Source organism: Oryx dammah, unplaced genomic scaffold (genome assembly GCF_014754425.2).
Source record: "Oryx dammah isolate SB20612 unplaced genomic scaffold, SCBI_Odam_1.1 HiC_scaffold_17, whole genome shotgun sequence".
Classification (NCBI taxonomy): domain Eukaryota; kingdom Metazoa; phylum Chordata; class Mammalia; order Artiodactyla; family Bovidae; genus Oryx; species Oryx dammah.
The window spans coordinates 6,225,753-6,253,628 of NW_024070201.1; the positions used below are offsets into that span (position 1 = coordinate 6,225,753).

Below are 27,876 nucleotides of genomic sequence, written 5' to 3' on the forward strand. Positions count from 1 at the left end.
ATTACATAATAAAAGAGTTTTCAATTATGCTCAGAACATTATTTTTTTTTTATTGAGAATTTTAAGTGGGACAAATGAAACAAAGGAATTGTTATGCTTTTCACAGTTCCAGAAACAAATCTTCATGCAATGAACAAACATAATTAAATGAAACTTAAATTTTAAAAGCTAATGATTCACATGAATGATTCATGGTTAGACATGTTTAGTTTTCTCTCACAATTTCAATCCAGAATTAATTGGCTTCTAAAATAAAATGCATGGAATATTGAAGACTCACTTGAAAGTTAATGTAACAAATATGAACAAGATTTTTAGTTCTTTGTGACTTTCTGTAAAAGTTCCATAACTGTATTGGTGTAGATTATGTTAGAGATAAAATTTGGTTCCTGTGTTGGTATTCTACACAAATTTAAAGAAAAGCATCTTGGTATTTGTTTTCTTCTCCTCTACACAGGTTCTTTACATTTTACTTGAATTAACTTGCAGAGTAGATGTTTATCTGTAAATCAGTGTTAAAATAAAAAATTGGTAAAGAAAAAACAGTAAGTACAGATAACCTGAAAAAATATTAAGACACTTCCCCCACGCCATAACAGTGGTATAAAACATGAACATGACGCTTAATAGGATCCACAATAAAGTAAGAAAATGTCTGTTCATGACTCTTTGTTGAAGGGTAGCACACACCAACAGAATCCTGAAAAAGATAAACTTATTTAATATACAGCTACATTTAAATAATAGTCAACACATTTAGCTATTATGTATTTTCTATTAAAATATCATGAAACACATATAAAATCTTTGACAACAAGTTGGACAGCACAGTCTACTATGCCAACAATACATATATACTATATACACATGCATACTTCTTGACCTTAAGGAATTTATAATCCAGAGAAAATTCTATCTTTTAAAAAAGTGCTAATATAGAAAAAAAAGTTTTGCATTTTTCTTCTATCTTTGCTTTTGTTAGAACACAGTCTATACATACTATTTGGGCTGGGACTATGTTTCCTTTGTTTAACCCTGGACCCTAGCCCAGCACAGTAGCTGATACACAGTAGGAATTTTAAAAATAATTATTCAGTGATTGAATAGTTACAAACTGCTTCATATGTATAATAATATTTTGTGCAATGCTAAAATTCAAGTATCAGATTCTGTGATATAAAAACATTTATGTCCTTCTTACTTATTTGTCCTATAAATTATGGTTTGACAAGTTTAAGGAACTTGTTCTACCTCATCTGAGCTACAGATTTAGCTCTCAAATAAGAAGTAACTATTATTAGGCATGGATAACAGAAAAGCTGGGGGGTAAAGTTCATCCCATTCTCCAAATAAAGCATAGCTCATCAACTTTTAATTTAAGAGAAAACTATTAAGTTTATGTTAACTATGTTCTGTGCATACATGTATGAAGTACAAAAGTAAAAGTGTTAAGTCATTCCGTCACGTCCAGCTCTTTGGAAGACCCCGTGGACTGTAGCCCTCCAAGCTCCTCTGCCCATGGAATTCTCCTGGCAAGAATACTGGAGTAGGTAGCCATTCCCTTCTCTAGGAGATCTTCCCAATCCAGGGACTGAACGTGGGTCTCCTGCATTGCAGGCGTATTCTTTACTGCCTTAGCCACCAAGGAAGTGTATACACGTATATGTTCTCTTAACCATGTCTCTCCTAGTTGCTAACTCCAGTTACAACAATTCTTTTAATAACAAGTAATTAAATTGATTGGCTGCAATATTTCCCCCTCAACACTTACATATGCTGTAACTTTAAAAATAGAAGAGGTAATTTGTATTTTCTTGGTTTGAGGATTCTTCCGAACACTAAAATAGGGGGGAAAAGGGAACATTTTAAAATTCAGCAAACACTAGCATAATATATTTAAGATACTGATCCCTTTTAGTACTTGGGTGTCCTCATTCACATATAACATGGAAATATAAAATATCTAATTAAGTAGTTTGAAAAGGATGGCACCTGTGGTTTCAGTAAGGTTGACCAAACTGAAATTGTAGAAAATGGAATTTTTCAGTTAGAGGGTTTGAGGTCAGTTTGAGACTCAGATGATAAAAGCACTCTCAGGCCAGAGACAATTACTGACAAACAAGAACAGGTTAAAGTTAGACTTAAGGGTAAACAGCTGACAGGGGCAGATAAAAGCATACTAAAGACTGAAACAGCCTGAACATATATGCCAGTTCTGTCACCAATTTGTTATTCTACTTTTAGCAAGATTAAACTTTCTCAACATCAGTTTTCTCATATGTGAACTCATGATATGGTTCCTTTTAGGATTATATGAGAATTAGGATTATATGAGATATTAAGAATAATATCTATAAAACTATTTGTTAAATCATGTATTGCTAAATTAAAATCACTTTCTCTCCTAGCTCTCTTTCACTTATTCTCCCCACAAAAGATAATCTTTAGTAACATATAGTGCAGAAGCAAACTGAAGATTGGGGAAATAGATGACTTAATTTATATATAAATAAATACATGTTAAATTTATAATGCTTTACAATCTGCAAAAAAACTTTTTATACTTTACTTCACATAAAGATCACACAACTCAGTGAGGTAGGCGTCATTTTGCCGATTTTATAGACAATAGAACTAGAGAAGTCAAATGATACATTTAAGACATTCCAACTAAAAGTGGCATTTCTGGAAATAGAATGTAGGTGATAGAGTCCAGTTTTCTTTCTCTACATTTCACCTGCTTATCCGATACTTACGCTATAAATTCATATGCATCAAAGGTATTGTTCATGTGTTATGTGTGTAGTTTAAATTTAAAGGAAGGGAACCCTCTTCAATTTGTCAGGTGAGATTATTGCTTTCCCTTCACTATGTATGTAAAAAAATGGGTGAAAAGAGAGACGAGTAGGAAGAAGGGGGACTCTGGGGGAGGGTATGCATGTACATGTGTGTTTGAGCTTGGGTACCTGTTGGAGGTGGCCCCAAACAGACTATTTCAGGGTTTAGGGTTCAAGATTATTAGGTAGTTTTCATCTCAAAAACATTTCACTAAAATTTAAACCCAGGAATCATGCAATTATATTGATTTCTATCTATTTCTGTAAAATGAATTGAGGTCATCTTCTTTCATTTCTAATGCCTAAGATACACTGCTTGAAAGTTGGATACTACATTTAAAACTTCTTATCATAGGGAAGACTATAACCACTACATATAAAACATTTATATATACCTATATGACCACCCAGACTAAAATACAGAACCTATCTATAGTTATATCTAATTTTAAATCTTGATCTGGAGGTGGTTATATGGGTATAAACATATATAAAAATTCACTGAGCTTATGTGTACTGTGATTTGTTGAGATTACTGTATGCAAATTACTCCTTAGTTTAGAAAAGTCTAAAAAAAAACCTTGTAAATGTTTGTGCCTATCAGATGAACTTGGAGGAAAATTTAGTATTTGATACTACATGTAATAATCACTTACCACCTACAAACACGTACCATAGATGTCTCACTTTTAAAAAGAAACTACATTGGTACACTATTAGAAGTTGGTACCTAATAGATATTAATATTCCACTTTACTACCTCTGATCCTATATTACTGTTACTTTAAAATAACTCTAAGACAATTTGCCTAATTTTTTATAGATCAAGCAAAGTACAGTATTATCTGTCCTATATCTCATAAGAAAAAAAAGAAAAGGAAACGTAAAGTGATATTCATTTGTGCTCTGGGGTGTTCTACTAACAATTGCATTGTATCAGATTTTTAGCACTCACTAAGTCACTCGGTTCCAAATAGGGAAAGGAGGACGTCAAGGTTATATATTGTCACCCTGCTTATTTAACTTCTATGCAGAGTACATCATGAGAAACGCTGGGCTGGAAGAAGCACAAGCTGGAATCAAGATTGCCAGGAGAAATAGCAATAACCTCAAATATGCAGATGATACCATCCTTATGGCAGAAAGTGAAGAGGAACTAAGAAGCTTCTTGATGAACGTGAAAGAAGAGAGTGAAAAAGTTGGCTTAAAGCTCAACATTCAGAAAACGAAGATCATGGCATCTGGTCCCATCACTTCATGGGAAATAGATGGGGAAACAGTGGAAACAGTATCAGCCTTTGTTTTTTGGGGCTCCAAAATCACTGCAGATTGCAGCCATGAAATTAAAAGATGCTTACTCCTTGGAAGGAAAATTATAACCAACCTAGATAACATATTAAAAAGCAGAGACATTACTTTGCCAACAAAGGTCTGTCTAGTCAAGGCTATGGTTTTTCCTGTGGTCATGTATGACTGTGAGAGTTGGACTGTGAAGAAAGCTGAGTGTTGAAGAATTGATGCTTTTGAACTGTGGTGTTGGAGAAGACTTGGGAGTCCGTTGGACTGCAAGGAGATTCAACCAGTCCTTCCTAAAGGAGATCAGTTCTGAGTGTTCATTGGAAGGACAGATGCTAAAGCTGAAACTCCAATACTTTGGCCACTTCATGCGAAGAGTTGACTCATTGGAAAAGACTTTGATGCTGGGAGGGATTGGGGGCAGGAGGAGAAGGGGACAATAGAGGATGAGATGGTTGGATGGCATCACCGACTGGATGGACATGGGTTTGGGTACACTCCAGGAGTTGGTGAATGACAGGGAAGCCTGGCGTGCTGCAGTCCATGGGATCACAAGGAGTCGGACACGACTAGGCAACTGGACTGAAGTCACTCTTCAGGTACCATGGTTTTTAAGGATGTTGGAACATAATTTCCACATAGAAATTTATGTGGAAATAATCATATTTTAAAAAATATGATTAGGGAATTCCCTCATGATGGTTAAAACTTGGTGCTTTCTCTGCCAAGGCTCCTTGTTTGATCCTTGGCTGGGGAACGAAGCTCCTGCAACCCTCACAGCACAGCCAAAAAAAAAAATTGCTTGATAACAGTATGATTATATTAATTATTTAGAAATAAAATAATATGATGATTGATTTCTTATCAATATCATTTGTGCTAATTTCTAAGGATTTGTCCCATATTGATTCTAAATGTCATGGTGTACAGAACATTCTAGCCAGCTCTGCTCATTTTAAGAAACAATAATCCTATTGCTTAATAAGCATCAGAAGGCCATAATCTAAGCCTAAACCAGTTCAAATCATAAATCTGGGGGAGATATGTAGTTTGGGGAACCTCTCCAAAATATCTGACAAGAGTGTGTTTAATGTCTAAAACAGGAAAGACAGAGGCACTGTTAGTGAGTACAGAATTATTTCTAAGACATTTTTGAAATGTAATGAAACGATTGTTTACTCTGATAAAATGATTTTAAAGTATTGCCTGTGTGATTTAAAGAACCCATAATCCTTGAAAATAAGGCATTTCCCAAAACATTTAAAAGATGTCTATTATAGGAGTTATATTAATAATTATGGATGAGGGAAAAAATACCTTAAGAATGTTTTTATCCTTTTGTTTGAGCTAGAGACCTCTAAAAATCAGGCTCTGTAATGTGCCCTCAATATCTACTGATACAAATATAAGGGATCAACTTCTTTGATAGAATTAAATAGTAACAATGTTTATCTGCAAGTACAGGTTAGATACTGTAAGGTAGCCACTGCATGCATAATTAGAAAGAGAGCAGATATTTTTCTAAAGCAGATAAAAACACCCAAATTTCAAGTAAAGGAACAGAAAAAAATATTCTTGGATAAGTTAGCTTGTACAAATGACACAACTAGATATGTGGCTCAGAATTCTGAGAAATTACTGACAATATTTCAAGTCCCACCTGTGCTTTCTCTACTTCTATATCCCTTGATAACGGCTATGTTGAACCACCTATATCTTTATCTTAATCAAGATGTTTATTCTAATCATAATTTTCTACTGAAGTTGCGTTGAGAAGACAATTTTCTATCTTTTCCTCATTCACCAAGGAAACTCATAAGCATGCTTAAACTTGGATCCTCGAGAGAAATATTTAATAGTTCTCAAAGAAAAGTAATGCTCTAACTGGCTAGTCTTCTCATTCTCCCTAGAATGACAGACTTGGTGTGCATCGCCCCTGAATTGGGAACAGACTGCCCTCCTGTTTGCTGGCCCTTGTGGACTCCATTCCATCAAGAAATTCTAGAACACTTGTACCCACACTGACAATGTCTTCTTTTGAACTTCTGAGGTTTTTATTACAGTATAAAGAGCTATAAACATTTGCCTATACATAACTGAACATTGGATTATATAAAAAATATTTACTTATAAAATATTTTAAGCAATTACTTTATTATTATTTCCTATGTTGACTTGTAACTTCCTTGAGGTCAGAGACCACCTGATGATGCCTCTTGCACTCCTGAGTGCCTGCCTCCTGATGACTCCTCAGGGCCTGCCAGGGTTCCATGCCCAATATTAACACTTGCTGGTGGCCTGATCAAGTGAGTCCATGGATAAGTTCCTATTCTTTGTATACGATGTCATAAATTTTGCCTACTCATTTTATGAGTGGCCATTACTCTGAGTCATACATTTCTTAGCACCCTCAAAACAGAGAAGAGAATCACAAGAATTCAGGGAAGAGACTGTGGGAAAAAACTGTAGTTTCTGTGATGTTTAGGTTCTGAAGCTGTTTCAAGTATCTCTAACAGAAGCTCTTCCTCCACAGCACATGGCAGTGAGGAATTCCACAGGTTCCTGTGGCTGGTGAGGGACAGCACACTGCGGTGGCCGTGGTGTGTGTGTGTTTGGGGTTGCTGAGGAGTACCTAGTGGGAGTGCCAGAAGTCGTCTTGTAAGTTTTCATGGGCTGCAAACGATACGAATATGTTTGATGTAGGTATGTGCATGCTGCTTCCGAAATTGTTTCTGTAACTTCTCTTCCAATAATCATTATGAATTGACACAATAACTGTTTCATAAAAATCAGAAACAGATTATAGAAATATTTTTGTTTTTAAAACTGTATCAGAAATAAACTCAGTAGAGTAACTGAACCATGCAGTTTGTTGTACAGCTGTATGACACGTGTAATGGTTATGAGAATCAAGATGTTGAGGATAAGTAAAGTAATAAGAGTCTGATGGGAAGCTAGTTCTACTGTTTGCCTATGAAAGTAAAAATTTGTAACCAAACTCTGGGAACCTTTGCTTTTACTTTTTCCTATCCTGTTTGCCTATAAACATGATCCAATATCTTCATCACTGAAAAACCCAACCACAGAATGTTCACTCGAATTAAAAAGTAAATCAAAGTTCTTATCCTCACATGATCTTCAAAAAGAAAAAAAAGCCCTAGTGCAATACCAAAAACAAACCTAGGATTAATTTTGAAAAGATAAACACCTTGGTGAAAATTCTTCTCCTTCCTTAGAACAAAGCTAATTTTTTTACTATTATTTATTAGTATTAGTCAACCATATTCAAACATCCTGAGGGATCTCATGTCTCCTTGAGATTTAAAAGGAGGCCTGGGGGGAAAAGGGAGACCTGGAAGACAGCAGTTGCCAGTAAGGGATAGAGTAAATGACAGGCCTGGTTGAGGAAAGGTCAAGGGGCAGAAGAGAGAACTGAGGACCAAAACAGGGTCAGGGAGATGAAATGTTCTAGTTTGGAAGTGAAAAAGGAGGCTCTGAGGAGAGAGCCAGAATAGTGCTATTTATATTCACTTTGGTTATTAATAGATCCACAAATGGAGGCTGGGTAATCTTACCAGAGTTAAATAATTTCCTCTGCTAACCAGAGATTTACATATTGTAATAGAGCAACATTACCTCACTAGATCCTTATAGATAAGCTTTGTTGTTTCCAGATACGGAGTAATTACATCTTCATATTGACAAAGGGCTCCACCAAGGCAAAGATGTTTGAAAAGACAAAACAGGAACTCTTCTCTATCTGGTTGGCTGAATACTTCATATTTTTCTGAGTCTTCCACTAGCAAAACCTATATAAGATGATAAAATTCATCTTAATGTAACATAATTCGAGGTTCTAATTTTTATGCTTTCAAAAGTTTCAATTTATATGTTTAAAAGTAGTTTTAGACCTATTTTAAGAACCAATCCCGAGGCCATGGAGAAGGAGATCTGTAAGACCTGCGCTTATTTTCCCTCCATTAGGTAATGACACACATTACCTGGAATAAATCTAAACCCAAGCCTTCTCTTCTGTTGCTTTCTTTGTTCTAGTTTAATCTTTAGTAATTTTGTGCTACTGCAATTTTAGTCTTGAGTCACTGTGAATCTCATTTGGAAACAATGGGAGTATAAATAAATGGAGAAACTTCTCCATCATAGTCTTTGCTTCCACCAAGAAACTAAACAAAAATGTTCATTTTCTAAGCCCTCTCATAGTGTTTGGATTACTACTTTCTTTATGCCTGCAGTTACACCATTTTGAACTATTCTGGTAGCTGGAGCCTCATAATCACCTCTCTTTTTTTCCTGCTCTCCTCTAATAATATCACTTTACACATCACCAACCTACATGGACTCTTGCTCTCTTGTGCCCTTGCGTCTTCTTTCAGAAAACAGTTTGGCTAGCTCTGATGTGGAAGATTTTCTTACACCATTGTGCATTACAGACAACTGCTTAATTTGTTGACTGCGGTGGACATAAACAGGTAATGAATGGTAAACATAAAAGGTAAATATATTCCTTTTTATTGAATTGCTTATATACCACTTACTTGAAAAAAGAATGTGAAGGAAGCTAACAATAAAATATACATACACTAAGATAAAAATAATAAACAAAAGAATGTAACCAAGACATAAATTGGGAAGAGAAAATAAATACACAGAAGGAACTCTAGATGGAGAAAAGCTATAAAAATTGTGTGTAACACTTAATACTGCCATAGAGGTAAAGGAGGGACACATGAGTCATATAACAATCACAGTCTAGAAGTAAGAAGCACATTTTTATTAGGAAAATTGATTAAACTTAACCATTTTATTTACCTTAATCTCAAATGAAAATCACTCCAAGGTCATTACATAAAGAGGCATTTAAAAGTAATAAACTTTATGGTACTGTCTGTATATAATTTACTTATAATGACTTGATGAAAGCCAAAGTATATACAGTAAAAGATAGGTGAGGGCTTCCCCGATGGCTCAGTGGTGAAGAATCCACATGCCAATGCAGGAGACATGAGTTTGATCCCTGGTCTGGGAAGGTCCCACATGCTGCAGAGCAACTAAGCCTGTGCACCACAACTACTGAGTCTGTGTTCTAGAGCCCAGGAGCCACAACCACTGAGTCTACCTGCTGCAACTACTGAGGCCCACACACCCTAGAACCCACGTTCCACCACAAGAGAAAGCCTACATAGTGCAACCAAAGAGTAGTCCCTGCTTGCTGCAAGTACAGAAAAGCCCACCTAGCAACAAAGATGCAGCACAGCTATAAATAAAAAATAAATAAAATAATAAAAAAAGAGGAAGTGGTCTACAGTTTATTATTCTATGTGCCACACTTGCACATCTCCCCTCCAGCTCTTCCTCCCTCTCGATAAGGAAATGATATGATACTGAAACCCAGGTTTGCAGCTGCTTAAAGCTCTGGCCCTTAAAGAACAGTTCACACATTTCTAACACAAGGACTCTCATATACTGAACTGATTAGGCTGTGCGATTAAAAGATTGTAATAGTAAAATTTTGTAGTTAATGTTAAAACAATAATGCTTTATGTCTGATCTCCCTGTTTGTTCACATACAGATCTGTTCAGTTGTGTAGCCCTCCAAGAATAGATATGCAATAGTTAATGAGTCCAACTTCTGAGCCACAGTCAGGAAGGATACTATGATCAGTTCTTACCTGAGAGCTGGCCTACAGAATCTGTGTTGCTACACAGTGGGAGGGACCTTTCCAGTTCAGGCTAAAGCTAGAAGCTATTTATATATATATATTTTAGCCAGAAAGCAACAAAGTTAAATAAAGCCTTCTCTGTTGCCACAGAATGGCAAAGAACACAAGAGCAAAACAGAGGCAAGCAGCAAAAAACATGGAGCCCAACACTTCCTGAATAGAGGTGCTATTCACCGCAATAAATAAAACAGGCAGCAACAGATGGTTTTGCAGAGTATTCTGTTGAAAACCAAATCCTTTTAAAAAGTCCATTGCTGAGGCTCTCTCTATAGAGGTGAGAGCATAGGAGTGAGAGTTCTTTTAGGTACTGTTCTAGTGAAGATCAATATATAGACTGGTGGGATGCCCTCTGGTCTCCTTCAGATAAGATTTTTGAGTCCAGAATGGTATACAAATGGCTTCCCTAGTTCATTTTTATCTGATTTGTAATACATTAGACTTGTACATATCTCTTAATGTAAAATAATAATAGTAATTAGTAGTAGTAGTTAATATTATTGAAAGATTACTAAGCGCTGGGCATTGTACAAAGCATTTTAAATGTATTATCTAACAAAATTCTTACATTATTCTGATTTCATATAAGAAACTGAAGCTTAGAGAGGTTAAGTATGACCATGATTAAGTGGCATAGCCTGAAATGGAACTTACATCTATTTGATAGCCCTAAATTTTTACCACTTTGTAAATAATAATAATTCATTTCAACAGGATTTCATAAAATGCTTTTTCAACTCACTTTCTCAGCAATTTTAGGAAGAGAGTAGAATGGGCATTTTAATTTCCATAGTGTATAGATAAGATCTTGAGGCTCAAGATACTAAATGACTTGCCTAAGGTTATTATTCTCTTGTAAATAATAAATCAGGAATTAGGTGAATAATCCATGTCTTCAGATGTCAAGTTTAGTACAACTCTCATTAAAACAAAAATTAACTTGGTTAATCCAATAGCTTTTTGATCTCAGCAATGAGATTGACAGATTATTTCACTCCAGGGATGTTTTTAAATACTCATTTCACATGTTAAGGGAAAATTTGAAAGAAAAATAGTCATCAACTTAATAGGCCAGTGTTTCTTGAGCTCAGGGTTTACTGACATTATGGGCCAGGTAACTTTGTTTTGGGGACTGTCCTGTGCATTGTATGGTGTTTAACATCATCCCTGGTCTCTACCTGTTAGATGTCAGTAAAACCCCACTGAGAACTAATGAAATATACAAATAAACAAGTTGATAAAAAAGCACCATTCAAGAAGACACCTACATGCAATGATTATTACTGATCATTATTCATTGATAAGAGGTATTTTATGGGTTTTAGGCAGGCAGAAGTTTTTGACATTAAGCATTTCCTGAAATGAAATTCTATTGTGAAAATTTTAAATTCTGTACTTACTTTTCGTAACTCATCAGAAATAAGGAAGGGATCACAAAAAGAATCTAGACATTTAACAATATAGCCATTGTCTCGTACAACAGCTTCATCATATAACCGATTAAAAAATGACATTGAAAGCTGTGTGCAAGGAACGTTTATAGCTTCAACTTTTTTCACTTCAGTTCCTGAATAAAGAGATATAAAAATTAATTTAGTATTCTCAATTACTTCCAAAACAAATATCACTATTCGAAGATTCTAAGAATTAACAAAAAATGACATATGTTTTGATATATTTAAAAGACACATTAGTTTAGGGATTTTATTAAATTCTTATTTAAATTTCACCATTTCAGGCCTAGATGAAGGATATGTAAATTAGAAAATATCAACACTTGAAAATGAAATACATTTATTGGGTAGCAGGAGGTTCTTAGATCACTTTTAATGAATGATATCAGAACTACCTGTAAAAACATAGAAATTGCTTCATATGATTTTAGATTTGTATTATGTTTAATGTTTTATAATTCATAATACAAAAATTTTAATTAGTGTAACAAGTGTGTTTCTAAAGTCATTGAGGGTGTTTTGAAAATATTTCTCTCCACTAAAAAATTTCCTCCTCTGATCTCACTGACATTGTTTATTACAAAAAAAGTTTTCTCCAAGCCAAGGTAAATTTTGAACTAGGTCCTCCTCAAGTTATTACACGTATGGAATTAGAGAAATTTGAAATCTATTGTTCTAATCTAGTACTCTATTTTTCTCTTTCAGCTTTAGTTCTTCCCCCTTCCAAACATACACTCCCTCCCTGACATTTCCAGAATGTGTCTTTCAGGAATGTATTTTCCATTAGTAGAGGTTCTATTAAGTGATAGAAAGATATAAAGATTAAGGTGAATATTTTTATTATTGCCTCAGTGAATCATTCAGACAGTTTCTCTCTTTTGAGCACCTACATATGAACACGCACTCACTCAGATATAAAGGGATGGGGCTCTCCTTGTTCAAAGCTCTAGGAAGACTGCAGACTTAGACGTGGTATGTCCTCTCCCCAATACCTTTGCTGGATCTCTGATCTGAGAAGCAATTTGAGCTTGAGAAGAATAATATTGGTGATTATTTGCAATTCCTCTCTCTTGTCCACCCAGAGTCCTGGCTAGGAACTATTGCTCTCGTTCTGATCCTGAGCTGGGCTACTGTGGAGGCAAGAAGACTGTCTGGAGCCAAGAACTTGTGTGTGAGCTACTCAGCTGTGTCTGACTCTTTGTGACCCCATGGACACAAGGCTTCCCTGGTGGCTCAGATGGTAAAAAAAAAAAAAAAAAACTGTGTTTGCCTCAGTTATTTCAAAAGCTTTGCTGCTAAGAAAACCTTTTGTTTCAGGGGCAAAATTCTCTGGGGGATTAAAGTGAAAAGAAGATCCTGGAAAGTGATAAAGTAGGTCTGAGCAATATTGGAAAACCAAAGAACAAGAGCAGTATAAAACCAGACAATCTTTGAACATGAGTCGGTGGCCACAGGATGAGGGACTGACACTGGGCAACTTGCCACTTTAATAAACCTACCCTGAGTCCGATGTGGGGAGTGGCAGGAGGGTAGGGATGGTGAGAGAACGTAATTAAATTCAAACCACTTAGTCTGAGACACAGAAATAGCATTTGCTATGGACTGTGTCCATCCAAAACTCATAATGTTAAAACCCTGTCCCCCAAAGTGATGGTACTTTGAGATGGAGCCTTTGGAGAAAGTAATGAGGTCACAGTGGGTTAGGAGGACCTCAACATATGAAGTTTGAAGGGACACAATTCAGTTCATAGGCTTCTGCCCTTGTCCCCCTCCCAAATTTATTTTATCCTGACAACCACAAAAGTCTCAATTCATTCTGGCATCAACCAAAAAGTTTAAAGTCCAAAGTGGCATCTAAATCGGATATGGGTGAGACTCGAGGTATAATTTGTCCTGAGGCAAAATTCCTCTCCAGCTATGAACCTGTGAAATGAGACATTACAGGCTTCCAGAATACAATGGTGGGACAGGCATAGGACAGACATTTGTAGTCCAAAAGGGAGAAATAGGGAAGAAGAAAGAGGTGATGGTCCCAAGCCAGTCTAAAACTTGACAAGTCAAATTTCATTAGACTTGAAGCCTCAAGAGTAATCCTCTCTGGTCCAATGCTCTGCCTGCCAGACCTACTGCATGGGGGGTGGCCCCGTGTTTCTCCCTCTGAGGGGAGTGTGTCACTGAAACTGAGGGGTGGCCCTGATGATCTCTGAATTGCCTTCTCAGTCCTTCTTCCCTTTGGTTGCAGCCACGGGCCGCCCCAATAAGATTTCAGCCCAGCACCCTGCTGTTAGTGGACTCCTGCCTGACCCTCTTCCCTTGGGTGGATTGACCACTCCCTTCCTTTTGCTCCCATTGCTATGGGATATACCAGCGATATATCACTGCACATATTTTCAAACTTATCAGTGAGTTCCTTGAGTACAGGTTTTCTCTTATTCTAATTTCTCTTATTTCTCATTCCCTGCATCTGTCAGAGTCCATGGATGGTGCACAATACTTTCCAAATGAATGTAAAGAGAGAAAAATTGCTCTTATGTGCTAAGCCAGGATATCTATAGTGGACCCTTGGGGGGAAGATATATGGCAGGCCTGGCACAGACAATTATTTTGACCTTGATGTTATCAAACATGAGTCACTATTCATAATTTGTACTTTAATAATGAAAATTCCTCAAGTGAAATTTTGTTATAATAGTAAAATAGAAATATGAAGAGATGAAAATAAATTTTGTTTACCTAATGTAAGCCACTCTCCAGAAGATTCTGAAAGTAACTTCAAATTGGGAATAACATTTGGATCTTTGAAAAAGGCCTAAAATACAAATTTGAGGGGAACAAAGTTAGTTACATTATTATCCACAATAATAAAAATTAACTTTAACTATAGTAGATCTTATTTAAATTGGGGAAGGGAAATCTTTAATTGGTAAAATGTCTGAGTAATTAATGTGTCATAAAGAAATGAAGTTTTCTTACCTTCACTTTAGAACAGTATTAACAATAATGTCCAAGTAGCTACCTTTGGAACTTAATATAATAAGTAGAAAGTTATGATTTATAGCAAAAAGTAAGAAGTTAAATAATGTTTGGAAATTTTGTTTTCTTTTAACCTCGTTCTCTCAATTAACTGACTTAGCAATCATTACTCCCACTCTCCCTACCTCTCAAATCTAAAAAGTGAAAGTGAAAGTTGCTTAGTCATGTCCAACTCTTTGTGACCCATAGGCTGTAGCCTGCCAGGCTCCTCTGTAGCCTGCCAGGCTTGTCTGTCCATGGAATTCTCCAGACAAGAATACTGGAGCTCGTCTGTCCATGGAATTCTCCCAACAAGAATACTGGAGTGGGTAGCCACTGGCTTCCCTGGTGGCTCAGACAATAAAAAATCTGCCTGCAATGCAGGACACTAGGGTTTGATCCTGGTGTCAGGAAAAAGGAATGGCTACCTACTCCAATATTCTTGCCTGGAGAATTCCATGGACAGAGGAGCCTGGCAAGCTACACAGTTCGTGTGGTCACAAAGAGTTAGACTTGACTGAGAAACTACCTAAATCTAAATCTAAATGTAATTGTCAATTTAATTCTATCCAAGGGGCACACAGAAAAGTGACATATTTTGCTTTTTAAAAATAAAAACTTTCTGTATAGCAAAAGAAGGAAAAGTAGCCATGAGTTTTATTTTTAGGCACTAGCAGCTGACTCTGGGCAAAAAGATCTGAAAAGAAAGTTATTAAAAGTATCTCAGGCAGTCCACATAATTTTCAGGAGATATAGAGAATCAGGCTAAGGCACTGGGAATAATACAGAATCATATGTAGAGCAGCCCTGATGAGGAAACAGTCTCCCTTGCTACAGCCTCGCCAAGCACTAAAAAATGCTATCATGATCCCTTCCTCACCAAGGCCACTGCTGTGCCAGGACTGCCCTGCCCGAAAGCTAGATGCCTTGGCCACCAACCCTTAGGGTTCTGTGTACAGAATCTTTCCTTAAGTTGCTCACTTTTTTTTTAGTAAATTTATTTAATTGGAGGCTAATTATTTTACAATATTGTAGTGGTTTTGCCATACATTGACATGAATCCGCCATGGGTGTACATGTGTTTCCCATCCTGAACCCCCCTCCCACCTCCCTCAGTTGCTCACTTTCAAAAAACAGGTTTTGTACTGATGAGTCTGATTAGTAACACTAGATCCTAGATTTGCACTCTGAGTGCAAAAAGAGGCAAGTATTACAAAATGAAGTAAACTGTCAACAAAATGAAAAGGCAACACACTGAAAGGGAGAAGATACTTGCAAGTCATACACCTGATTAGGGGTTAATCCAAACTATATAAGGAACACAGTTCAAATAACTAAAACTCATAACTCAATAAACAAACTAAAAATATGATTTAAAAAATGGGCAGAGAATCTGAATAGACATTTTTCCAAACAAGACATGAAAAGATGCCCAACACTAATCATCAGGGAAATGCAAATCAACCCACAATGAGGTATCACTTCACATCTATTGGAAGTGCTATCAACAGTAAGACAAGAAATAACTAGCATTAGCAAAGATGTGAAGAAAAGAGGTAATCCTCACGCACTGCTGGTGGGGATATGAACTGATGCAGCCATTATGGAGAACAGTATGGAGGTTTCTCAAAACACAAGAAGCAGAATTAACATATTACCCAGCAACTCCACCTCTGACTATTTATTCAAAGAATATGAAAGCTCTAATTCAAAAAGCTTTATGCACCCTATGTTCACTGGAGCATTATTTACCAAGAGTCAAGATATGGAAACAACCTAAATAACTTATATGTCCATATATGGATGAATGGATAAAGCAGCTGTGTTATAGATATATATATATATATGTGTGTGTGTGATGGAATATTAGTCATAAAAATATTGAAATCTTGCCATTTGTGACAACATGGAAGGACCTTGAAGGTATTACACTAAATTAGTGTAATAAGTCAGACAGAGAAAGACAAATACTCTATGGTTTCACTTAAATATGGAATCTAAAAAACAGAATAAATGAACAAACCAAACCAAGCAAGTGAGCTTCCCAGATAGCTCATTAGTAGAGAATCAGCCTGCAATGTGGGAGACATAGGAGACAGGGGTTCGATCCCTGGGTCAGAAAGATACCCTAGAGGAAGAAATGGCAACCCACTCCAGTATTCTTGCCTAGAATATCCATGGACAGAGGAGCCTGGTGGGCTACAGACCAAAGGGGCACAAAGAGTCTGACACAACTGCGTGAGAGAGTACAAACCAAACCAAAAGATACAGAGAACACATTGGTTGTTACCACAGAGAAGGGTTGCGAGGTAGATGAAATGGGTGAAGGAGGTCAATGGGTACAAATTTCCAATTATAAGATAAGTTAGTTATAGGGTATGTAATGAATAGCACAGTGACTATAATTAATGTATCACATATTTGAAAGTTGCTAAGTGAATAAATCTTAAAAGTTCTCATCACAAGAAAAAAGAAATGTAACTTTGCATGGTGACAAAAGATAATTAGCCTTACTATGGTAACCATTTTGCAGTATGTGAATCATTATATTATACCTGAAACTAGTATCATATGTCAGTTATGCATGATCAGCCACTCAGTTGTGTCTGACTTTTTGTGACCCCATGGACTGTAGCCCTCCATGCTCCTCTGTTCACGGACTTTTCCAGGAAAGAATACTGGAGCATGTTGCTATTTCCTTCTCCAGGGGATCTTCCTGACCCAGGGATCGAATGCATGTCTCTTGAATCTCCTGCCTTGGGAGGCGGATTCTTTACCACTGAGCCACCTGGGAAGCCCATGACAATTATACCTAAAAAAAAAAAGCAAGTGTTTTGGATTCTGCTTTGGACTTCCTAAAAAATGAAGGGTGAAAATCACTCCAAATCACATGTATGTTCAAAAAATATTGGGCCGTCAGAAAATAATGATGCCCAGGATGAGCAATAAAAGAAAAACAACAGATTGGTAAGAAATATTTGCAATAAATATGATTTAAAAGAAAGGGAGGTTGATATTCCTACTGGCTTAAAAAAGCCCAACATTTATGATAAGAAAAACTGACAACCCGATTTAAACACAGCCAAAAGATAACAAAAAGCCATGTAAAAAAATACAAATAGCCAACAAACTTATGAAAAGATGCTCAACTTCAAGAGCAGTGAGAAAAATAAAAATAAAAGCCAGAAGATATCATTTTTACCCACTATATTGGCAAGATTTAAAAAGACTAGTAACTTTTGGTAGGAGTACCAGAAACTATGCACTCTTACATACTGCTGGTAGAAGTCTGAATCTTTGTAACTTTATATCCAGAGAGAACTGGATATTATCTTTAACATTAAAAACATGTAACTTATGATCCAACAAATTCAACTTTTGGGTATGTTATACAAAAATGAAACCATCAGTAGGTAAAATTTATGTACAAGGAATTTTTTAATAGTATTGTCTGTAGTGTTAGTACCTGAAAATTTCAATGCCCATCAGTAGAATGATTGAATAAAATGGCTGAATAATAATAAAATAAAATGGCTGAATACAGTACATCTACACTAGATGGCATGCAGTTATTGAAAAGAAAGTAATACAATAGAATGTAAACTTCAGAAGGTTGTTTTTCTTATTCACTGTTATATTGCCAGGGCCTGGCATATAGCAGTTACTCAATTTACTGTTTTGACTTTGAAGGAAAGCCGTTAAGTATTTTGAGTAAAAAGAGTAGTTTAAGAGTAATATATATGAAAAAACCAAAAATCTTTACACAAACATAAAGAAAAGTATGGAAGAATATATACCAAACCGTTGCCAATCGTCACTTAAGAAGTGATACTTGTAGGCTTGTGGAAAGAGAGGGGTTGAGAGGGTTGGATTAGATTGGGGTATTAGATTGTTGACTCTGTGAGTTGTTCTTTGCTGTTCAGATTGTTTCAATAAACATTTCTCTTATTGCGACACTTCCTTTAAGCTATTGCTCTATTTTCTTAAATGGTTTCTTGAAAGAGGAGTCTATCTTGTTTCACTTCTCTGTCTTCCAGTTATTTTTCTACATCTGGCTCCTGCTCCTAACACTCAACTGAAAGTATCCTAATTCCCAAAATCAAATGGACATAGTCCCGCCCTCATAGAATCAACAGACTGAAAGGAGAGATGTTAAGATATTAACGCACCATGAATGTAACGAAAAAATACAGGGTGCTGATGTTGAAGTATATAGTAGGCAGACCTACTCTAACAGCTGTGGGATGAAAGGTTAATGCAGAAGTACATTTAGGTTCAGATCTAAAAGCTGAGTAGGAGTCAGCTGGAAAAAAGATATACTGGTAAATGCTTAATAACTGAAATCCCTTCCTCCCTCAAAAGCCCTGATTTGTAGCATTTGATGATTTCCAGGGTGGATTTCAAATTGCCAACAGTTTAACAGCCAGCAAAGATTCCTGAACATTTAGCAGTTGAGATGTCCTGAGCTGGTTTCAGCATGACACTGGAAAGACTATCTTTTTAAGGTGGAGAAAATGGCGAGTTTAAAATCTTTAAGGTGAGAATGGAGGGGACATCCCATTGAAGAAAAGTAATGAGGTTCATGGGACTTCCCTGGCAGTCCAGTCATTAGCCACGCAGTGCTGCCAAAAAAAAGAAGTAACAAAGTTCAGTGTGACCAGAGTCGATGGGCCAATGGGTCTAATGAAGTTGGGGAGTTAAACTGAACTTTGGAGGTCAAAAGTCAAAAATTTTTATCTTAATCTCACACTGCTCTAGATTGATCAGTATTTTGAGCTAAGGGCAGTTGGAAGACACTGAAGAGATTTAAACAAAGGAAAGATGTGATTAGAGTCATATTTTTAAAAGTTCATTCCTTCTGTGGTATGGAGAATGAAGTGAGGGGCTGTAAAAAGACTGGTTAAGAAAGACGGTCCTGCTGTAATCCAGGAAGGTCTGATGTTCACATGTCAAAATGATAGCAAGTGGGGAGGTAGAGAAGTGGATGGAGTCCATGAATATTTAGAATAAAGGTACAATGGGAGAAGGAGGACTCAAAGATGACTCCCCAAATTTTTGCATGAAAAATCAGGCAGAATGAATGTCATTTAATGAGAGGCAACAGTGGAGAGGACCAGATATGTGAGTGAAGATTAGTGCAACATTCAACAAGTACTCAATGCATAATGTCTACATTATGCCAAGCAAGACAAAGTCCCTGGTCCCATGGTGTTTACATTCAAATGGCGGAAATTAAAGACAAACACCTTACAGGTATCATATATGTCTAACTACAAAAAAAATCTTACTCAGAAAAAAGGAAGTTACTTTATAAATTTAAAAAGTCAAATAAGGAGTGTGCAACTATTTTAATTCATATAACATGCATTTTAAAAAGACATGTATGCTAGAATCAACCCCAATTAACACTGGTTTTGAATGCTTTTTAGAAGTCTTCTGAAAGAATCAGCAAAAGGGGAAATTTAATTCAGATTTAGTAGTTATACCTGGGGGGACTCCACTTACATTTTAAATGTCACTATGAAGGTTAAGTGGCCTGCAGTGAATTGGCCTGGAGCCAATGGAAATAAGTCTTCATAAAAGGTCCAGGGATAACAAAGATACTGATATAAATGCAGGAGGAGAAGGGGAACAACAGAGGACAAGATGGTTGGATGGTATCACCAACTCGATGAACATGAGTTTGAGTAAGCTCCAGGAGTTGGTGATGGACAGGAAAGCCTGGTGTGCTGAGGTCCATGGGGTCACAGAGTTGGACACGACTGAGGAGCTGAACAACAACAATAACAAAAGGCCCCTCAAATAAAGCAACAGTAGTTATTGAAACCATAATTATACACCTGAAGAATGAATTTTCTTAAAAAACACAAGAACAGCCTGCCTTAACGTGTACAAATGTTATGCTGGGTTTGTTATAGAATTTCCAGTGAGGCATTAGAAGTGATTCTCTGAATCTCAGATAGCTTTAAGAAAGCTGACATGTTTTGGAATTTTTTATTCCCAAATAGGAGTGATAACAAAGATACTGATATAAACAGTATGAACATGTATGAAAAGGCAATGAACCATGAACAGTATGAAAGGCCAAAAGATAGGACACTGAAAGATAAACTGCCCAGGTCGGTAGGTGCCCAATATGCTACTAGAGAAGAATGGAGAAATAACTCCAGAAAGAATGAAGAGATGGAGCCAAAGCAAAAATAACACCCAGTTGTGGATATAACTGGTGATAGAAGTTTGATGCTGTAAAGAGCAATATTGCACAGGAACCTGCAAGGTTAGATCCACGAATCAAGGCAAATGGGAAGTGGTTAAACAGGAGATGGCAAGAGAGAACATCGACATTTTAGGAATCAGTGAACTAAAATGGACTGGAATGGGCAAGTTTAACTCAGATGACCATTATATCTACTACTGTGGGCAAGAAGCCCTTAGAAGAAATGGAGTAGCCGTCATAGTCAACAAAAGAGCCCGAAATGCAGTACTTGGATGCAATCTCAAAAACAACAGAATGATCTCTGTTCGTTTCCCAGGCAAACCACTCAATATCACAGTAATCCAAATCTATGCCTCAACCAGTAATGCTGAAGAAGCTGAAGTTGAATAGTTCTATGAAGACCTACAAGACCTTCTAACACCTACAAGACCTAACTAACACCCAAAGATGTCCTTTGCATTTAGGGGACTGGATTGCAAAAGTAGGATGTCAAGACATATGTGGAGTAACAGGCAGGCAAATTTGGCCCTGGAGTGAAGAATGAAGCAGGGTAAAGGCTAATAGAGTTTTGCCAAGAAAATGCACTGGTCATAGCAAACACCCTCTTCCAACAACACAAGAGAAGACTCTACACATGGACATCACCAGATGGTCAATACCTAAATCAGATTGATTATATTCTTTGCAGCCAAAGATGGAGAAGCTCTATACAGTCAGCAAAAACAAGACCAGGAGTTGACTGTGGCTCAGATCATGAACTCCTTATTACCAAATTCAGACTTAAATTGAAAAAAGTAGGGAAAACTGCTAGACCATTCAGGTATGACCTAAATCAAATCCCTTATGATTATACAGTGGAAGTGACAAATAGATTCAAGGGATTAGATCTGATAGAGTGCCTGAAGAACTATGACGGAGGTTTGTGACACTGTACAGGAGGAAGGGATCAAGACCATCCCCAAGAAAAAGAAATGCAAAAAGGCAAAATGGTTGTCTGAGGAAGCCTTACAAATAGCTGTGAATTGAAAAGAAGCGAAAGGCAAAGGAGAAAAGGAAAGATATACACATTTGAATGCAGAGTTCCAAAGAATAGCAAGGAGAGATAAGAAAGCCTTCCTCAGTGATCAATGCAAAGAAATAGAGGAAAACAATAAAATGGGAAAGACTAGAGATCTCTTCAAGAAAATTAGAGAAACATTTAGAGAAACAATTAGAGAAAAATTAGGAACATTTTATGCAAAGATGGGCTCAATAAAGGACAGAAGTGATATGGACCTAACAGAAGCAGAAGATATTAAGAAGAGGTGGCAAGAATACAAAGAAGAACTATACAAAAAAGGTCTTCATGACCCAGATAATCATGAAGGTATGATCACTCACCTAGAGCCAGACATCCTGGAATGCGAAGTCAAGTGGGCGTTAGGAAGCATTGTTACAAAGCTAGTGGAGGTGATGGAATTCCAGTTGAGCTATTTCAAATCCTAAAAGATGATGCTGTGAAAGTGCTACACTCAATATGCCAGCAAATTTGGAAAACTCAGCAGTGGCCACAGAACCTGAAAAGGTCAGTTTTCATTCCAATCCCAAACAAGACAATGCCAAAGAATGCTCAAACTACTGCACAATTGCACTCATCTCACACAGTAGGAAAGTAATGCTCAAAATTCTCCAAGCCAGGCTTTAACAGTATGTGAACCGTGAACTTCCAGATGTTCAAGCTGGATTTAGAAAAGGCAGAGGAACCAGGGATCAAATTGCCAACATCCACTGGATCATTGAAAAAGCAAGAGAGTTCCAGAAAAACATCTATTTCTGCTTTATTGACTATGCCAAAGCCTTTGACTGTGTGGATCACAACAAACTGTGGAAAATTCTTCAAGAGATGAGAATACCAGACCACCTGACCTGCCTCTTGAGAAACCTATATGCAGGTCAGGAAGCAACAGTTAGAACTGGACATGGAACTACACACTAGTTTCAAATCAGGAAAGGAGTACGTCAAGGCTGTATATTGTCACCCTTCTTATTTAACTTATATGCAGAGTACATCATGAGAAAACTAAGATCATGGCATCTGGTCCCATCACTTCATGGCAAATAGATGGGGAAACAGTGGAAACAGTGACAGACTTTATTTTTGGGGGGATCCAAAATCACTGCAGATGGTGACTACAGCTATGAAATTAAAAGACGCTTGGTTCTTGGAAGAAAAGTTATGACCAACCTAACAGAAGCAGAAGACAGCATATTAAAAAGCAAAGACATTACTTTGCCAACAAAGGTCCATCTAGTCAAAGCTATGGTTTTTCCAGTAGTCATGTATGGATGTGAGAGTTGGACTAAAAATGTGAGAGTAGAAACATATTTCTAAATTAACATTTTCATAACAACAGATTAAATGTATGTTTGTTAGATGCCACACATTTGAAATATAAGTAGATGTCTGACTCAATCATGTATCTGGCAGACTGCTGATTTCTGATCCAATATCATATCTCTCCTTCCTTAAGGAATCTCAATTTTATTTTAAACAGTAATATGCTCAGCTAAATGTCTATGCTTCCTAGCAATCTTTGTGGCAATTGATCCTGAGATATATGCAGAGTCTGGTCATGAGATATAAGCAGAAGCTTTGTGCAGACCTTCAGGAAGCTCTGTAAACTGAGGAGCTCCCTTGCAGTGAATTTGGAGGGTTCCTGTCAGTATCTCTAATCCATGGTGAGAATGCCAGCATTATAGTCTAAGCACAGAGGTCTCTTGAGACTCAAAGTGAGATCTTATATTCAACCATCTAGGATACTGCCACTTGGATGCACCTCAAATTTAGCATGCCTGAAACTGAAATCATTTTCGTTATTTATTCTTTTCCATTTTCTATACATTTAAATCTTCCACTCTAGTCAACCAAATAAAAAACTCGGTCATCCTACATTTCCTCCTTTGCCTGTCAGTTATCTTATCAGTCCTTGAGTACTACCTGTCTCATAAAGATCTCTCCAGGCAATCTCAGTGCTTCTGTCTTAATTCAGGGCACCACCATATATGGTCTGGAAGATAAGTTTCCAAGTTAGTCTGTTTCCGGACTCAGTTCTAACAATCCACCCCCTACACTTCTGCCAGGTGATCTCGTTACTTTAAATTTTACTGTTTTGCTGAAAACCTTTCAGTAACTCTTCAGCTACATAAAGACCAAACTCCTTTGCATGGCACAGGAAGTCTTAAAAAGTGCTGTCCCACCCACCTGTTTAACAATACCCCACTCTGCCTACCTGACAAACTCCATTTCATCTTTCAGGCCAGAGTTCAAGTGCCCTGTCTTTTGGAAGGGCACTTTTTTAACCTTTTTAACCCTTTCCTTTAACTACCTCAGTCAAAAATGACCACTTTCTCTTTTGTGCCACCGCAGTACCTTGTGCATTCTGTATTATACAGCTTCTCATTCTACAATGCACTTTTTGGTCTGTTTCCCTCTTTAACTGTGTCCTGCTCATCTGTACAGACTAAGGAACTAAAGAAATATTTTCTGGATGAATATTTCCTTCTTTCCATCCACTTACTACCTTACAAACTTTTGAAATCTGTTTCTAAATGTTAAGGGAAAATTCAAAATCTGGAATCCTACTTTAAGCAGCACTCTGCTCAGTTATGGGTTTTGTAGTCAAAATGACATGGAAGTTGGAGCCAAAAGGTCAAGGTTTTGCTATTTGCTGGGCAAGCTTGCACAAATTATTTAGCCATTCTGAGCTTCAGTTTCCTTAGCTGTAAGCTGCTGCTGCTGCTGCTGCTGCTAAGTGACTTCAGTCGTGTCTGACTCTGTGCTACCCCATAGATGGCAGCCCACCAGGCTCCCCCGTCCCTGGGATTCTCCAGGCAAGAACTCTGGAGTGGGTTGCCATTTCCTTCTCCAACGCACGAAAGTGAAAAGTGAGACTGAAGTTGTTCAGTCGTGTCTGTCTCTTAGAGACCCCATGGATTGCAGCCCACCAGGCTCTTCTGTCCATGGGATTTTCCAGGCAAGAGTACTGGAGTGGGGTGCCACTGCCTAAATTGGGGGCTAAAACAGCAAATCACCAGATTGTTGTAAAGATTAGTGATAAATGGATAAAAAGCACTTAAAGGTAAATCTGGCACACAGGAGTCATTACTGCTTTGGGAAAACATTTTGCAAAGTAGTATATAAATGTTAATAACAATAACAGCACTTATTATGAGCCAGGCATTTTGCTAAATATTTTTATATTTCACTCAATCTTCATAATAATCTCAATATATATTCAGCATTATTTTCATTTTCAGAAAGTACTTAAGTGTTAAGCACTGTGACAATTTTGTAGGAAAGTAAAGGTTGAAGAACCTTAAATAACTCGCCCAATGTCATATAGCCAATAAGGAGCAGAGTTGGACAGACAGCTATCTAGAGGTCAAATGAAGGGAGGATCCAGGTTCTGTAGTGCCTTAAGCATGTACAATTTTAGGGGTTCTAAGAATATATAAGGTCTTCCCTTGGGGCTCAGCTAGTAAAGAATCTATCTGCCTGCAATGCGGGAGACCTAGTTTTGATCCCTGGGTGGGGAAGATCCCCTGGAGAAGGGAAAGACTACCCACTCCAGTGTTCTGGCCTGGAGAATTCCATGGGTCCATGGGGTTGCAAAGAGTCAGTCACGACTGAGTGAACTTCACTAAGAATACAAAACATTTAATTTTGAAAAATTCGAAAAACATATGAGCATGTGAGTATGCTGCTGGAGCAGCTCAGAGTTCCTTGGAAGGGGATTCTGTGAGTGAGGAGCTTGAACTGGTGAGGGGTCCTGAAGATTTAGTAGCTTCAGGGTAAATCCCCTTCTGGAGGCCATTCTCTCAGCCACAATGCTTTATCTCCTCCAAATTAGCTGCATGAGTAAAATTAAGGATTGTAGGAATACAGTTCTTTATATTAAAATATGAGAATACTGCCTACTCACAAGAAAAAAAATTGGGATAAACATGAAAGATATTGAAAATTAGTTTGAAAAAACTGCCTATTACAGAAATTTATTGTGCTTTACGGATTAATATTGATTCTGTTGAAGATCTCTGTGTGTACTGAACAAACCAAATTAATTCTACACTCTATGAAATTTTTCTGATACCAATGCCCCTCCATTGAGTGATCTTCTTCCTTGTGCCTAGGGCACCTTATATAGCCTCCAATATAGCAATTATTTTGTCTTGTAGAGAATTTTCTACACTTCTAGCTTCCACACCTAAACACATGACTTACAAGCTAGGATCAAGTCTCTTTTTGTCTTTTTAACACCTCCCAGCAGGGATACAGTAAGTATTCGACAAATATTTGTTGAATAAATGACATATTAAAATTTTTACAGCACTCTAAAATTCAGTTAATAAAATCCTGATGATCTTAAAAAAAAATTCATTTGAGAGCCAGTCCTGGCATAAATGAAATACATTAAAAACTAAAAAAATCTAGCTGAATGAGAAATATCATTAATATTATAATCAGTAGCATATTATATTAACATTATAACAATCTGAAGTAAAGGGAAATAGACTTTAAATAATCTACCCTCATTTTAAACAGTATTCCCTCAGCCCCCTGTCCAAAATTCATGTCCTTGGGACCTTGGAAAGTGACCTTAGTTAGAAACAGGGTTGTTGTGGATACAATTAGTTAAAGTGAGATTATACTGGAATAAGGTGGGCCCTTAATTCAGTATGGCTGGTGTTCGTATAAAAGGAGAAGCGACACAGCTAGGAGGGAGATAGGAAGGAGAGCTAAGGGGCTTTGACAGGAGTAGAGATTCACGTTTTGCAGCTGCAAGCCAAAGAATGCCAAGGATTGCTGGCAACCATGAGAAGCTAGGAAAAAGGTGAGGAAGGATTCCTCTCTACAGATTTCAGGGAGAGCACAACCCTGTTAACCACTTGATTTTGGATCTCCACGCTCCAAATAATACATTTCTCTTGTTTTAAGCCACCCAGTTTGTGGTACTTCCCTACAGCATCCCTTGAAAACTAATACACCCTCATAGTAAATATTTTGGTTAATTAGATTAATATTTTGTTCACTGCACTATCACTCTACATGAGATGATCTGATTTTTTAAATTTATTGGCAGTCTTGCTAGGAGTCGGTAAGATCCTTCAAAGCCAGGCTCCTGTCTTCTTCCTTCTGGCATCCCCACTACCTGACAAAATTTCTAGCACAGGGTAGGCCCTGAGGAAGTGTTTGTGAATGAGTGAATAAACTATGCCAACTATACACTACAGTCAATGCCTGAGGACATGAACCGCAAAGATAATATCACAAACAATAAAAATATTTTTCCATTTAACTGAGGACTAAAAAACCCCTAGGATTTTAAATAACGTGAATGAAATACAGTGAACACACCAGAATCGTACTTTGAAATGTTTTTCCCCCTTTCAAAGCAGCCACCTCTACCAGCTAAAGATTTATTTCAATAACTTAGTCACTGCTTAAAACTTTTTCTGGAATTCTTCATATGGAACTGCTAATAGAGCCTCTTCTCAGAGGGTAGATTTAATTTTGAGAAACTACCAAAAGTAATTTGAAGCTAAGCCTAGTAAAAGCTGGTGATAAAGCTGGATAAGATTTAAAAATGAGATGTGCCTACTAAAAAAGAGATCGATTTTCCAGGGAGAGATTAACTTTCCAAAACTGAAAAGTTCTTTATGGCGGCATACTGAAGAGCTAATTTACGGTGATGGAAAACATAAAAGTTCCTGTGAAACAATCGATTGAACCGTTTTATTATTCTCAAACTTCAAGAAAACGTCGTCACAGAATAATACCGTGTTCACCAGAATCTATGCCAAAGTAGAAAAAAAAAAAAATGTAACATCAGCAGTGGTTCAAGGAACGCTCCAACTTCCATACCAACCATAACGAAATCATCCCTGCGATAAGTCTGAAACGTCTGGTCAAACCCGAACGCCTGCGCCTCGATTCTACCCAGCATAGACCTGGGGCAGAGAAGAGAAGGACGGTCAACTCGGGGTGGTACCCTCTGGGCAGCACGTTCACCCGTCCCACCCACGGAGCCCGCCCTTCTCGAGGGCAACGCTGCCTCCGGGTTTCACTCAGGACGGGGCCGACGCCCGATCCGCGCCTCCACAACAGAGAAGGCCAAGGGGCATAGAGAAGAGCCCCTCGGCCTCTCACCACTGGCGGAGCCGGCTGGTAGTCTGCGGGGTGCTCAGAGACTGGAAGGTTTTCTGAGGCAGGAATCTGAAGCTGTAGACGCCCAAATCGCCCGGCTCCCCGGCCGCCATCTTGGTCCTCACTGCGAGGAGTTGGGGCC

The 27,876-nt window shown here is 37.5% G+C and overlaps 1 protein-coding gene across 1 annotated transcript; it reads right to left on the minus strand.

Moving 5' to 3' along the window:
- Positions 1-24: 24 nt before the first annotated feature.
- Positions 25-27,876, minus strand: CFAP300 (cilia and flagella associated protein 300). Its single transcript, XM_040257865.1, has 7 exons — positions 27,738-27,876; positions 27,457-27,538; positions 14,056-14,131; positions 11,269-11,435; positions 7,770-7,942; positions 1,772-1,838; positions 25-700 (listed from the first exon to the last, which is right to left on the minus strand). The coding sequence occupies exons 1-7, from the start codon at positions 27,845-27,847 to the stop codon at positions 572-574; spliced, it is 804 nt and encodes a 267-aa protein (XP_040113799.1). The 5' UTR covers positions 27,848-27,876; the 3' UTR covers positions 25-571.

Bases quoted from the DNA above. Each gene is read 5' to 3' on its own strand.
- CFAP300 (XM_040257865.1), bottom strand. From the start codon at position 27,847: ATGGCGGCCGGGGAGCCGGGCGATTTGGGCGTCTACAGCTTCAGATTC. The intron at 14,132-27,456 runs GTTGGTATGGAA...TTTGTATTTTAG, and splicing joins GCAGGGATGATTTCGTTATG to GCCTTTTTCAAAGATCCAAA. The intron at 11,436-14,055 runs GTAAACAAAATT...CTCTTTATTCAG, and splicing joins TGGAGAGTGGCTTACATTAG to GAACTGAAGTGAAAAAAGTT.